The following is a 12,266-nucleotide window of genomic DNA, read 5'->3' as shown; positions in this document are numbered from 1 at the left end:
CAATTCACAACAATAATAATAATAATAATAATAATAATAATAATAAATCAGAGGAAAACAACAAATCCTCACATTTGAGATACTGGAACTAGGCGATTTTGCTTGAAAAATGACTAATCAATTCAATCAAAAGAGTTGCTGAATAATATTCTTTTGATCGACTAATCGATTCATTTACAAAATGTTTGAGCTCTAGTTACTTAGAAATGCCATTCAAAACATTTCATCACTGTGTAGATGACTGGCTTGCTCAGACACGCACATAGGATTTGAGTTAACAACATTTCAGGACAATATGAGCTCATTATTTGACTGACTATTGGTTGACTTTCAGTTTTCATCCATATCAGGACTAATATTCATGCAGGCATTTCCAATTAAGGAGAATTAGACACCATTTATTATTTCAGCGTACAGGCATTTGCACAAACTCATGTCGGGCTGTAGCCCTAGATTGTCAGCATCTCTAAGATACTACACTACATTATGATATATTTGCCTGAACAGGTATAATAAGTCAGTTTAGGAGTCTGTATGTCATGACTGCCTCTTTAATTCATTTTAGTCAGGGCAAAGCTAATTCAATCCACCTTATTACAGCTTCTTCATGCAATTACCCTGTGCCCCTGTTCATTGATGGGCCAGGATGGAGGCAGTGGATTGGACAGGAGGCTTACCAACCCCACAGAGACCTATAACATAGAACAATGTAGCGTGCCCTATCACACAGTTAACAAAGATGAATCACTGCAAAAAAGGAATCATTGTGCTACAGCACCCACTGCAGAGCCGAGCTTTTTTTCTAGTAATCCACTGTGAAATTCTACTTGATCGGGACATTAGAATCAATTACATCCCCACATAAACACAAAGCATTAACTCCAGAGCACATTAGCATTCCATTAATCATTGTCAACATTAAAAGTGGTGTAGAAACAGCAAGTGTGCCTTGAACTGACTGCCACGGTGTGCCTGTAGCTCTGCCTGCCAATAATATGCTATCAAAGAGTTTGCAATTAACCTCCAACATGGTGGACAATACACACAGAAGAGCCTGTCCGTGTGAAGGACACGAACATTGGAAGTGGTGTTCAACAAACACCTCATACATCAGAGGATCCGGCTCCTCAAGTTGTCGACAGTATAGTGAATCAAATGGAGCACAGGCCAGGGTTCACATCAGTCTGTCTCATGGAGAAAAGATCAGAGGGAATCAGCCAGTGTGGGTTAAATAAACTTATGAGAGGTTAAACTGAGCATGCTGCATGATAGCATCACACATGATTTTGCTTTAAAAAAAACAAAACACGAATGCAGTGTGTACAAAACAGACACAGTAGGCAAAACCTGCAAGCAGAAAGGCAGAGACAGAGAGAATGACCGAGATTGAACCTGTGGAGATAAGCTTTTTTATTACAAAGCAAATCCTGACAAATAATCATCGTTGCCTGTGGATTTTGTCAAGATCCACATAATCATCCCAAGCCCCCGCCCTCAGACATGATCGTCCACCTTTCAGAACAGATCCAAACAGATCCAAACAGCCCTCCATCTCTCTGAGTTGACCACAAACACAGACTTACTGACTTACTGACTCCAGGAGAACCAGTTAAATATCTCATAATTATGCTTCATGTGTGCTATCTTCAAACTCACAATGATGACTGTTTTTAAGTTGTGTTAGTCAAGCCTGACTAGTGCTAACCAAAATCATGTCGGTGTGCAAGAAAGATGCCCAACAACAAACCACTACAACTAACTTTGAGGCGGATCATCTAATCTCATGCTCTTTACGCCAGATCAGTGTTGTCCATCTGACTGAGTGGACAGCCCTGATCAACTCCAGGAACAATCAATTATGAATGCAGTCAGATCCCTGAGGTGATTACCGGCTACTCTCCTCTGACCTCCAGCACAGTCAGCAGCCAGTTCCTCCCGGACGTCTGAGTCCGACTACAGCAGTCAGTCAAACTGCCGACATGACGACAGCTGGCACAGCATATCAATTTACATTACGTTTGAGCTGCGGGAGCTATGGCGTAAAACAAACATATGCTGTATGTAAACATACACATGCATATAACTATGTGAAGATACAAACATAACACACACATTCATCCAAAGACAGATGCAAGTGGATACACACATAAGAACATGTGCACAAATACTGTATACTGAACGTGCGTGTAAAGAGGATCAAGTGTAGAGGCATTACACACCAGGGCTTAGAAAGCACAAACATCTACATAAATCTGCTCTCACATGAAAATGCCCTCAGGATACAAAAGAGAGAGGGCGGTGAACCCATGCTTGCTTTGTCATGCATGGGATAGTCCAACAATCAGACCAAGTGATGCGGCTGATGACAATGATAATGCACTTTCACTCTGCTGTCACCAAGTCTCACAGAGCCATCTTTACAGAGATTTCCCAGTGAAGATGGTGTTATGTAACAGCAGCCGTGGACCCTGCTGTTCATATCACTAATGCCTCACACTGTGGCGGGGTCACGTGCTTTATCCAGGCCACATCCAGGCGCCAGCAGCAGCAGTGTTCCAGCTGTTACTACAGCCTAGCTTCAGTCACTCAGGACCACGCTGAGCCACGCTCCTCTCACACTAAGCGGCTATGTTCAGCACCTCAGCCCTTCTCTTTCTACTTTGGTCTCTCCAACAGCAGCATTAGAGGCCATGCTTTATACGAACACATCTTATAGTATGCAACTCATCTACCAAGCAATGTCCACCTTACACATACATGTACAGGAGACACAGATGAACTATTTGGCATAATGTTAGGGCATAGCATTGTTGTGAAAGTTACAAATATATTTTGTCCAGTTTTGTTGTGGATTACCAGCTGTGTATGCCATCTACATTGCCCAGAAGGTTGCTAACTGCATGATTATGTAATGATCTGTTGCAAACTCTGACGATACATGTTGTGGGACACAGCCATATAGAGTTAATGAATTTTATACAGACTTAAACAGACCAGCTTCAAAGGGATTTGGTAATTACTCTTGGCATTAGCACCACCACAAACACTTGAGGTTTATTTTTTCTAAGAACTTACAGTGTTTGTTTTAACCTGCTTCATAGTTTCAGTTGACTGACACATCAGCATGGCAAATATTATCATATTATCTATCTAAGGTTAGTACAGATATGTCAGTATCAGCATGTAAGTTGGTATCAGTGTACAAGGACCAAGAAAACACAGTACAGAAATTCCAAAGATATGTTTTTTATTTAGAAACTTTCTAAATTTCAATGACATAGTTTGTGCCCCAGAGAGCACTGATAATTTCATGTTTTTTACTTTAAAGCTGCTCTCATGAATCATTTTATATTAAAGATTAAGATACTATTATTATTATTATTATTATTAAGATCAAAAGACTACTTGTAAAGGGGTCACTTGTAGTGATGAACACAAAGAGAATTTTCACCTGACTCCAAAGTTCTATCACCAATAGAGAGCATTTCAGCATCTTTCGGATCATTGTTTTGTTTTGGTTTTACTGCCCACAACTTTAATGTTTTGGTTCACTCTCACTGCTTTTGTGATCAATTTATTTCTCTTTTTTCAGTAAAAAAGCAAAAAAAAAAAAAAAAAAAACCCACACTGGATGCTACGTGCCCACTACCAAATGAAAGCCAAACAAAGCTAGCAACAAGCTGGTGAACATAGAGGAGCATTTAGCTGCTAAAGAGACAGATGTTTCTGGCAGGAGTTGCTGGGGACCAAAGTGGAGCTAGAAGAAGAGTGAATATTGGAGTTACATTCACCAAAAGGCCAGAAACACGACTGCAACATAATGCTAATTTTGCTCCGTGTCTGGATGTGTAAAAAACATCTACTTGCTATGTCAAGGTTGTGTTTAAAGCTCATTTCTGTGGCCCCCAAGTGGCAAAAAAAAAAAAATATTGAGGGTTTAAATGTCCTGCTCGTTACAGATTTTAATTGATCCTTATCAAAAATAAATGTTTTTAGGTTAAAGAACAAAAATAAGGTAATATACATTTATCGTTATTTTTCAAATGCCGGTCAGTCTACTACATATACCAAATGGGCAAAACACCAGATGGATTCCATATGGCATAAAATCAGTCAGCAGATGTTTTTAAATTCAGATTAAGTACTTTTCTATCACTGAAAACAAAATGTCTGAACTCCCAGTGAGGTAAAACCCCACTCTACGCAAAGGAGGAAATAAACAGAATTTTATGCAAATATTATTTGACCCAGTTCTGGATTTAAGAAATACACAGCAGTACTCTTCCCCCCTCCTTGAACTCCCCCCTTCACCACCACCATCCTACCAACTCCATCCTTCCATCCCTTCTCTTGCAATCAACTCATTGCAGAGCGAACAATTTTAAGTTAGAAATATGAATACCCGTCCCCGGTGCATTGTGAAGATAAAAGTCGCTTGCTGGCAGCTCAGGGATAACCAGTAAAATGATGAATGACCATGCTTGCTTGTCAAGGTGGGCAGGAGGCGCTACAGTATGAATGGGAGTTTGTCATCAGAGTACTCTCTCATGTCTGAGGTGCGGGTCGAGACTGACAGCCCTAATTATGGAAGCTCTTCAAATGAGTGACCTTGGGAGGCGACAGAATCATCCATACCTGTGCACTCGTGCACGCTCACACATACACACACAGTACACACACAGACAACATATTCTCTCACAGTCACAGTTCAGCCTTCAATGTTTATTCCCACTCCCACCCTCTTCTCTCATGACTGCCACCTATAGGATCATGTCTCATTGCAAAATGCTGCTCAGTGTTGGAGCTAATGACACAACATTTAGAAACACACTTACCTCCTTTTCATATCTATTCATGCCTACTACAAACTATAGTGTCAAATTATAATGCACAAACACACACTCAATGACACCTTTTATTATATGAAAAAAAACACCAATCATATCAGCTGTTATCTTAGCAGCCTTGCACTGATATTAGTCTACTGGTGAGGAATTATCTGCACAAATACAACCATTTAGCATTCATATCTCCAATTCATTAATACAACTTCATTAACCCCAATGACACATCTCTGCATGTAGACTTTACAGAAAGTGCCTTCCGATGCCTATCCCCGATAGGCATGGCAGTGACAACCGGAACCAACGTCAACCCCAAAAATCATGTTATATCACCCACAGACAATAAACAGACTGCTCCCGCTACGCTGACTAAACTATTCTGTGAAAACACACTGCAGCATGTTTTCAATTAGGACAAGGAACTTAAACAATATACAAATATGGAGTGAATCCTTACTGCATGCAAATTATGTGCAGTGTCCTCTGGCTCCTCTCAGTGCTGTCAGACCTGGATATTCTGCACTCCTGTGCAGAACAGCTCAAAACAGGCTGATGCATCCCTTGAGAAATACATATAACGGTAGGGAGCTACATGTGCACGATAGACAGAAGAGTATATTTCAGTTATGTTAGCCGCCAAGAGTCTAAGACACTGAGATCAACCTTATCCCCCCAGCAGCAGCAGTAGCAGCACAGGGATCCTGCAGCAGAGGCAGCACAACAATCCCTGGCTCAGAAAAACACACACGGCTTGACAGCAGACAGTAGACGGTACAGTACCTTGGCAGCAGCGGTTAAAGAACCAATGCAGTGGCAGGTGTTTCCTTTTGGGTCGGAAGGACAGATCAGCCAGCAGCAGGACCAGGACGATGTCTATGGCAGCTCTGTAGCATAAAATGGTTCATCAATTGCTCGGCAGAAAGAGGCACAGCCAGGCAGCACAGGGGGAGAGAGAGAGAGACAGCCAGCGAGCATCATTCAGCTCACACTACCGTGGCTGTGCAGCAGAGCACGCACATCAACACGCCCCCTTTCTCTCTCTCTCTCTCTCTCTCTCTCTCTCACTTTCTCTCTCTCACACACACACACACACACTTAGTCACACACACACAGGCACGCAGGGGTGCAGAGGCAGTGCAGTGCGCAGCGGCACTGAGCAGCGCTCCCTCTCCAGGATGTCTTTCGTCTTCCTTAATCAGAATTGGTCATTCTCTGTCTTATTCTCAGCAGTCACACACAATCCTGTCAATAAACCCCTCCAGTGCTGCGTTCCTCTGTACCGCCTGCCCACCTAACCACCACTGATGAGCAGCCATGATTGAAGCTGGCAAGGTCATGTGAGGTTCTCTGGCGTCCCCCTTGGTCTTTCCTCTCAGTTTTGTTGCACTGCTTCTAAGCTGTTTTCTTTTTTTTTTGCAAGCTGATACAGAGACTCTGCCTTGCCTCGTCATGGGTCATTATGCCACAGAGGCTCCCCGGAGGCTCAGCTTGACAAACCCTCACTCACTGAACGGTGGGCCAGACCAATCAGCTATCACAAACTGCAGCAACGCCACTGCCATCCAATCACAGATCAGGAAATCAAGTGCAGAAGGGTATTAAAGGAGATTATTTGGGCCATCCTGGGGCTTTTTTTTTTTTACTGTAGGGAGATGTGGAGGAGAGCAGCACAGCATGTGCGGTGAGGCTGCCCTCTGTGGCTGACAGCGGCGCTGCACTCTGTTGTGGGAAAAGGAGAGAGGAGGAGCAGGGCCCAAAACAGATATGCTCTCCTTAGCGTGGATGCCTAGCAACCACAACAGCTCCTTACCTCTGTTTAGAGCCTTCCCTCCCCCTCCAACGGGACCCTCTCTGCAATCCCAATTGGGAGCTTATATCACAGTGGCCGTTTAACAGTCAAGGCACCGCTACATCACACACGATTGATGTCAAATGTTCCCGCCCATGTCCTCTACCTGGTGTGTAAACACAAAAGGGGGAGGTGCTGAGCTCTGACAATGAGCAGGAAGCACACCTGATGTTTTCACTATAACAGCAGCTGCTATAGGCGACTGCATTGTACATTATATGTCCTCTAGGGCCATGAGTAAATTCACCATAACACAGCAGGATAAAAAAGTAGTACTGCAAGCATTAAACTTCTTTGATCATTTTGACAAGAAATCTATGTTCAAATATCTGTTTTTATCCTATAATTTATGAATGCAGATGTAATGAATGACCTTCATATGTCTGCGTAATTGCTCCATAATAGAGAATAATGCAGTCTTGTATTTCTAAGTCTGTTGTATTTGCCCTCCTATGACACTTCAAAGCTGCACAGTTTAAAATAGATACAAGCTTTTAAAGTTCAGGTCAACTGGGAAAGACACAAGACTGACAGATCATTTTAATAAAAAATCATTTCCAGTTAACATCAAGCTGCAAATTATGTCGGAGCTAAGTGGGATCAAGGCACTGTCTGAATCTTTACAAGACAGGAGAGTGCTTTATAGCGTGCATCAGCTAGCTGTGCCGCTGCTGGTTTTGTGTGAGTTTATTTTTTTTTTTTTTAATAATGATTCACAGGACGCCTGCCTACCTTAGAATGTTAAAGGGAACCAAACCTGTTCAGACAGCTGTCAAAGGATGTCAGAAGGCAGAAGAGGAGCTCCAGGCCTGCCTTAACTCAGCTGACTGAGACACGTTTGGAGGTGTGAACAACTGTTTTGACATCCCCTTTTGTGAAGGCTTCTGCATATTAATAAAAAAAAGAAAACAGTGTGAGGTGCAACAACAATAACACGAAGAGCTAAGGCAGCTTATATGTTGAGGAATATGGAATAGAAAAGACATATTTTGTGGATGAGTACTGAAGCAGTCAGATGATATTTCCATGTAGACAGGAAATTGTTAGATAAAAAACTAATAATCTCATGACCAGGCAAGCCTTCACTGTTTATTTCACAATATAACTATAACCAAAACCCTGGATAATATTGACTCTCAAGCCATTACATCCATTTTATACCAATATTAATGCCCAAGAGAAATGTGTATAACATTTAATGTTCATGACTTAATAAGAAGCTATGACTTCTCAAAGTTAAAGGTGGGCTACCCTGTGGAGTTTTTGACTACTAGTAGTTTTTTTTTTAATTTTTTATCTTGCGTGCACCACCCAAACATGCAGACAGCAGGATTCACATCAAGCCTTTAGTTTCAAGTTCTGCTGACTGACAGTTGGTGGCGGTAACGTGCCAGCAGTTGTAGCAAAACACCTACAAATGTAGTGAAGAAAAAGACTGCTCACAAGCAAGCATGGATGTAAACAATGCATGATTTAAAATATTTAAATATTCAAATATCTCAGCTTTGCAATGTTTTATGAGGACATGCATTCAACACATTTGTTACACCTCAAGGATACACAGACACTGGATGTAAACATGACGTTTTGTTTGTTTACCAGAAGACTTTACAGGGCACCATTAAAGTTTGGGAAAAGGATAAAGGGGTTAAGGTTTAAAAAAAACTCAGCTAATTCTTTCATATCAGCACTGTGTGGGTGTGGTTTGATCAGATTTGATTGACAGATGTCTTGCAACAGACATTAACAGTCCTGCCCACTTCAAGTATATGAGGGTAAACCCCTGCTATTCTCATTAAAAGTGCCTGAAATGGCTGCAAGCTCTCCACTCATATAGTCCCTACATTTAAATGACTGCCACCCTTCAATCAAGCTCTTTAAGTTTTTTAAACAGATACAATATGACCCACTGAGATGTCTGTCAATTTTGTGTGCCGATAACAACCTTGAACACTTTAAAGACAGTAGAGATAAAGGCTGACTTTCACAAGAACCCACAAAGAACTTTCTACCTGGAAAGTACCAGATGCTACTGCAAACATTGTGGGATTTAATCAAATACATCAAACTACACGATGTGTCACAACATACTTGTGTCAAATTCTACAGACCTGTCACTGAAAACATCCCTTCATGTATCATCCATCACAGCATGGTTTGACTTTGTATCCTTTAACTATGAGGACAGTCACTTACTCTCCATACCTGCCCCAAATCCAAAGCAGGGAAAAGCACCGAGTACCCCAGTTTACATAACACAGTACACTCTTGATGATGGTTCATCATTGGCTGCAGCAGTCAGCACCGCAGCAGTTTCCTTCCCACAGCTGTGTCCTCAAACAAACCTGTCGAAAATCCATCACCCAGTACCTGCATCCCCAAGCAGGTTCAAATACCGTCACAAACACACACACACACACACAATACAAATACACACACCACTAAGGGATCACATACTGGCCGGTAATCTGCACATGGACAATCATAAGCTACTCGGCTATTTACCAACCCAGCTGCATATTGTACATCTGCAAAATCACTGCATTTCACTCTGTTTCTTCTTGTTTCGTTTGTACTTCAACAGCAATTTCAAATCACTTCTGCTCTCTTAATTGTGAATCCACTGACAATTAACTACACACTACAATTAGTTCAATACCACAACCATTACCGTTAAGAAAAATGTTCTTTAAAAGTGTATTATGTTTAGCGTATACAAATCCCTTTGACATTCATATTTTTTTATCCTGCCCATAGTATGTCATATTATGGTTACAAAGTTACTTAAAAACAAACAATATTCCTAAATAAATAACTAGGTTTGCCAAAAGTATAAAAATACATGTTTGGATGCGGGTATGTACAATTACAAACCAATGCCAAACATCTAGCACACAAATGCAGTTAATCTGTTGATATATTGCATATTTTTTGACTTATTTAATTAAATACATGTTACATAATGGCATGTTGGGTAATCTCTTTATAAACAAGCAAGTACGACTTACAGTAAATAAGGCACTACGATACCTCATGCATTTAGTAGCTGCATCAGCTGCATAGGAAATGAAAATACAACCACTGAGTGCCACATATGGTTGCATCTGTTAATGATGAGCCTTGAGAGTAAAGAGCCTTGGCTGAGGAGTGCACGATGAGGTCAGATTATGGCTGCAGGCATCAACAAGTGCTGATCCTGCTAGTGTCCAGACACGACTGAATCAAAGCTTATTCATCGAAAGCTTTACAACCGACACGCAGGCAAACAGCACATCACGCTCACCTTATCTGTGCCTCTCATCCGGCTGTTCTTCTTCGCTGTGGCTAACCTTTGTCTCTGGCTGCACACGACCTCCCTCTGAGACTGTTTCAGGAGTTTCTCCACCTGGCAAGTCTTCTGGCAACCCATTGTCCCCTGGGATATAAAAACAGACATCAAGTTAAGCCACGCATCAATCACATTGCATCTCACTAATATGTTTCCTGTCGGTTACAAGCAAGAGCCTACCATGACAGACCAGTTTGCATGCTTCCCCCAACGCTTGTCATGGTCGGCAGTGCGGGATGATGTCATGACTCCAGCATGTTCAGATTATAAATATCTGTATTCAGCGGAGTTACATAATAAGGGATGTTGGATTATTGCCAGGACACACAGACAGAAAAGACTGCACAGCTGCCACAAGAAATACATGAAAATACAAAACTATAATTACATTTTTCATTGTTTAAAAAAAGCAGAAAAGAGCTGCATGTAGGATATTTACTGTACTGTATTCTTAAAATGTATTTCTTCTAAAGGGAACTCATTTCATTTTATTTGTTGTTCATAAGATTAAATAATTGGATTGCTGAGTGGAAGTGATGATGTTTAGACAAGTAAACAGGTTCAAATGTCGCCATAAATCATAAAATGTAGGCTTGATTTTTGTTAAGTGTACAAAACATTCTAATACAAAGCTACAGCTGAAGAAAAAAATGGTTTGCATGCTGAATTATTATGTTTAAACACAAGAGGACATTTAGATTGTCAGCATAATTGGACTTGCTTACAATGCAAGTTTTCTTTCATGTTTAATTGATGATACAGTGATTCACTGTAGCTGTAGGCTATGATAACACTACAACATTCCACAAGTACACAGTATGTTTGTTGAATATTTTATTAACACCCACCTCTGATGCAGACAAGCAGGCTGCAGCAGAAGTGAGGCTGTCTGGTCATCAGTTACAGTAACTTTCTCTCCTGGGTCATCAAAGCCAGCATGTTCAAAAACCACTGCAAGACTATTAGCTTCTGGCTTTTCTTTCCCTGTCAGCTCCAATTCCAGTTAGACGAGTACTCTACTACCCTGCATTTCAATATCATCCCTTTGAGGGCAGAGACATATCTTACATCGTACACACGCAGTCACAAGTGATTCTTTCAGCCCTCAAATGCCGCTTCAACACAGAACGAGAATCGTGACGCTGCTGCGTCATCTTGCGTGACTGTCTTCCCTTTCTTCTCATTGGTTAGATGGACCTTTACGTTTGTTGAGCAATTTTTAGTATATGAAGGCCTAGGGGGTTAAAGATGCTCATACACTGGCAAACTGTAAACACAATACATACAGCCTCCACTTCGAAGAAAAACACAGTCAAACTGGCCCCCATGTTGTTTTGCTATGCGTGTATATACACGACATTACGGTAAGAATGCGACGTTCCGGTGAACGTGATTTCACATTCAGTCTGTCAGCCAGTCTGTCGTTAATTAATAAATGAATAAACACTAAACAATAAATACAATTAATAATGATATAAAAAATAATTATAACTACCGCCTGCAAACAGTATTTCAGAGAGCTTGCTTCTGTTGTCAGTAGGTGGCGTTATGACTATGACTCAATATTGGCCTGTGGATGTGTTCAGGCCTGCACTCTTATCAAATATGTCAAGTTTGGGGCAGACTGGACAATGGTGAAGGTCTTTTTTTATCTTTACACTTTGCTGGCAAATTTGGGATTGATCTAATTGACCAGCTAGGAGGAGTTCATTGAAGCATGCAGCCTGTAAATTGCGCAAAATTCACTAACATTGCACTTATTTACTTACTTACTATGCCTGACACTCCTGGAGAAGGCTATAGGCCGTCGACAAAGGACCTCCAAAGTTCTCGGTCACTAGCTTTCTTTTATATCTGATACCAGGTGTTTCCCAGTCTCGATGTCTGCCTGTCTTGATGTCTTTTCCTCTTCCCTTGAGGGTTCCATGTCAGAGCTTGTCTGGTGGTGTTTGACACTGGTTTTTGTAGTGTGTGTTCGATCCATCTCCATCTTCTTCCAATCTCCTCTGCTGCTGGTAATTGTTGTGTCCTCGTCCACAGATCATTATTGCTGATCTTGTCTGGCCAGTGGATATTAAGATTTCTTCTTAGACAGTTTTTGATAAAAGTTTGCACTTTATTGAATGTGTTTGTATTGTGAATTCTCCAGGTCTCGGTGCTGTAAACCAGCAGAGAGATTTTAATTTTTTTCGTTGCTGTATCATTCTAGAGTGCCAGATGTTCTTGAGCTGTAAAAAGACTGCCC

The 12,266-nt window shown here is 41.3% G+C and overlaps 1 protein-coding gene across 5 annotated transcripts in view; it reads right to left on the bottom strand.

The window, feature by feature from the left end:
* rimbp2b (RIMS binding protein 2b) overlaps window positions 1-11,325 on the bottom strand; it is an 82,798-nt gene extending 71,473 nt beyond the window's left edge. For 2 of the 5 annotated variants that reach the window (XM_044366412.1, XM_044366420.1), the window contains exons 1-3: window positions 10,870-11,316; window positions 10,202-10,295; window positions 9,977-10,108 (exon numbers count right to left, since the gene is read on the bottom strand). In XM_044366412.1, coding sequence (XP_044222347.1) covers window positions 9,977-10,108; window positions 10,202-10,267 — 198 coding nt within the window. In that variant the 5' untranslated portion in view covers window positions 10,268-10,295; window positions 10,870-11,316. Of the gene's footprint in view, window positions 1-5,624; window positions 5,706-9,976; window positions 10,109-10,201; window positions 10,296-10,869 lie in introns of those variants that run through there. The other 3 variants (XM_044366403.1, XM_044366385.1, XM_044366393.1) reach the window with 3 other exon arrangements.
* Window positions 11,326-12,266: the final 941 nt, after the last annotated feature.

This window comes from Thunnus albacares, chromosome 2, assembly GCF_914725855.1.
Source record: "Thunnus albacares chromosome 2, fThuAlb1.1, whole genome shotgun sequence".
NCBI classification, from domain to species: Eukaryota; Metazoa; Chordata; class Actinopteri; order Scombriformes; family Scombridae; genus Thunnus; species Thunnus albacares.
The sequence above is the reverse complement of the archived record's forward strand: the minus strand, read 5'-3'. Positions and strand labels throughout refer to the sequence as shown.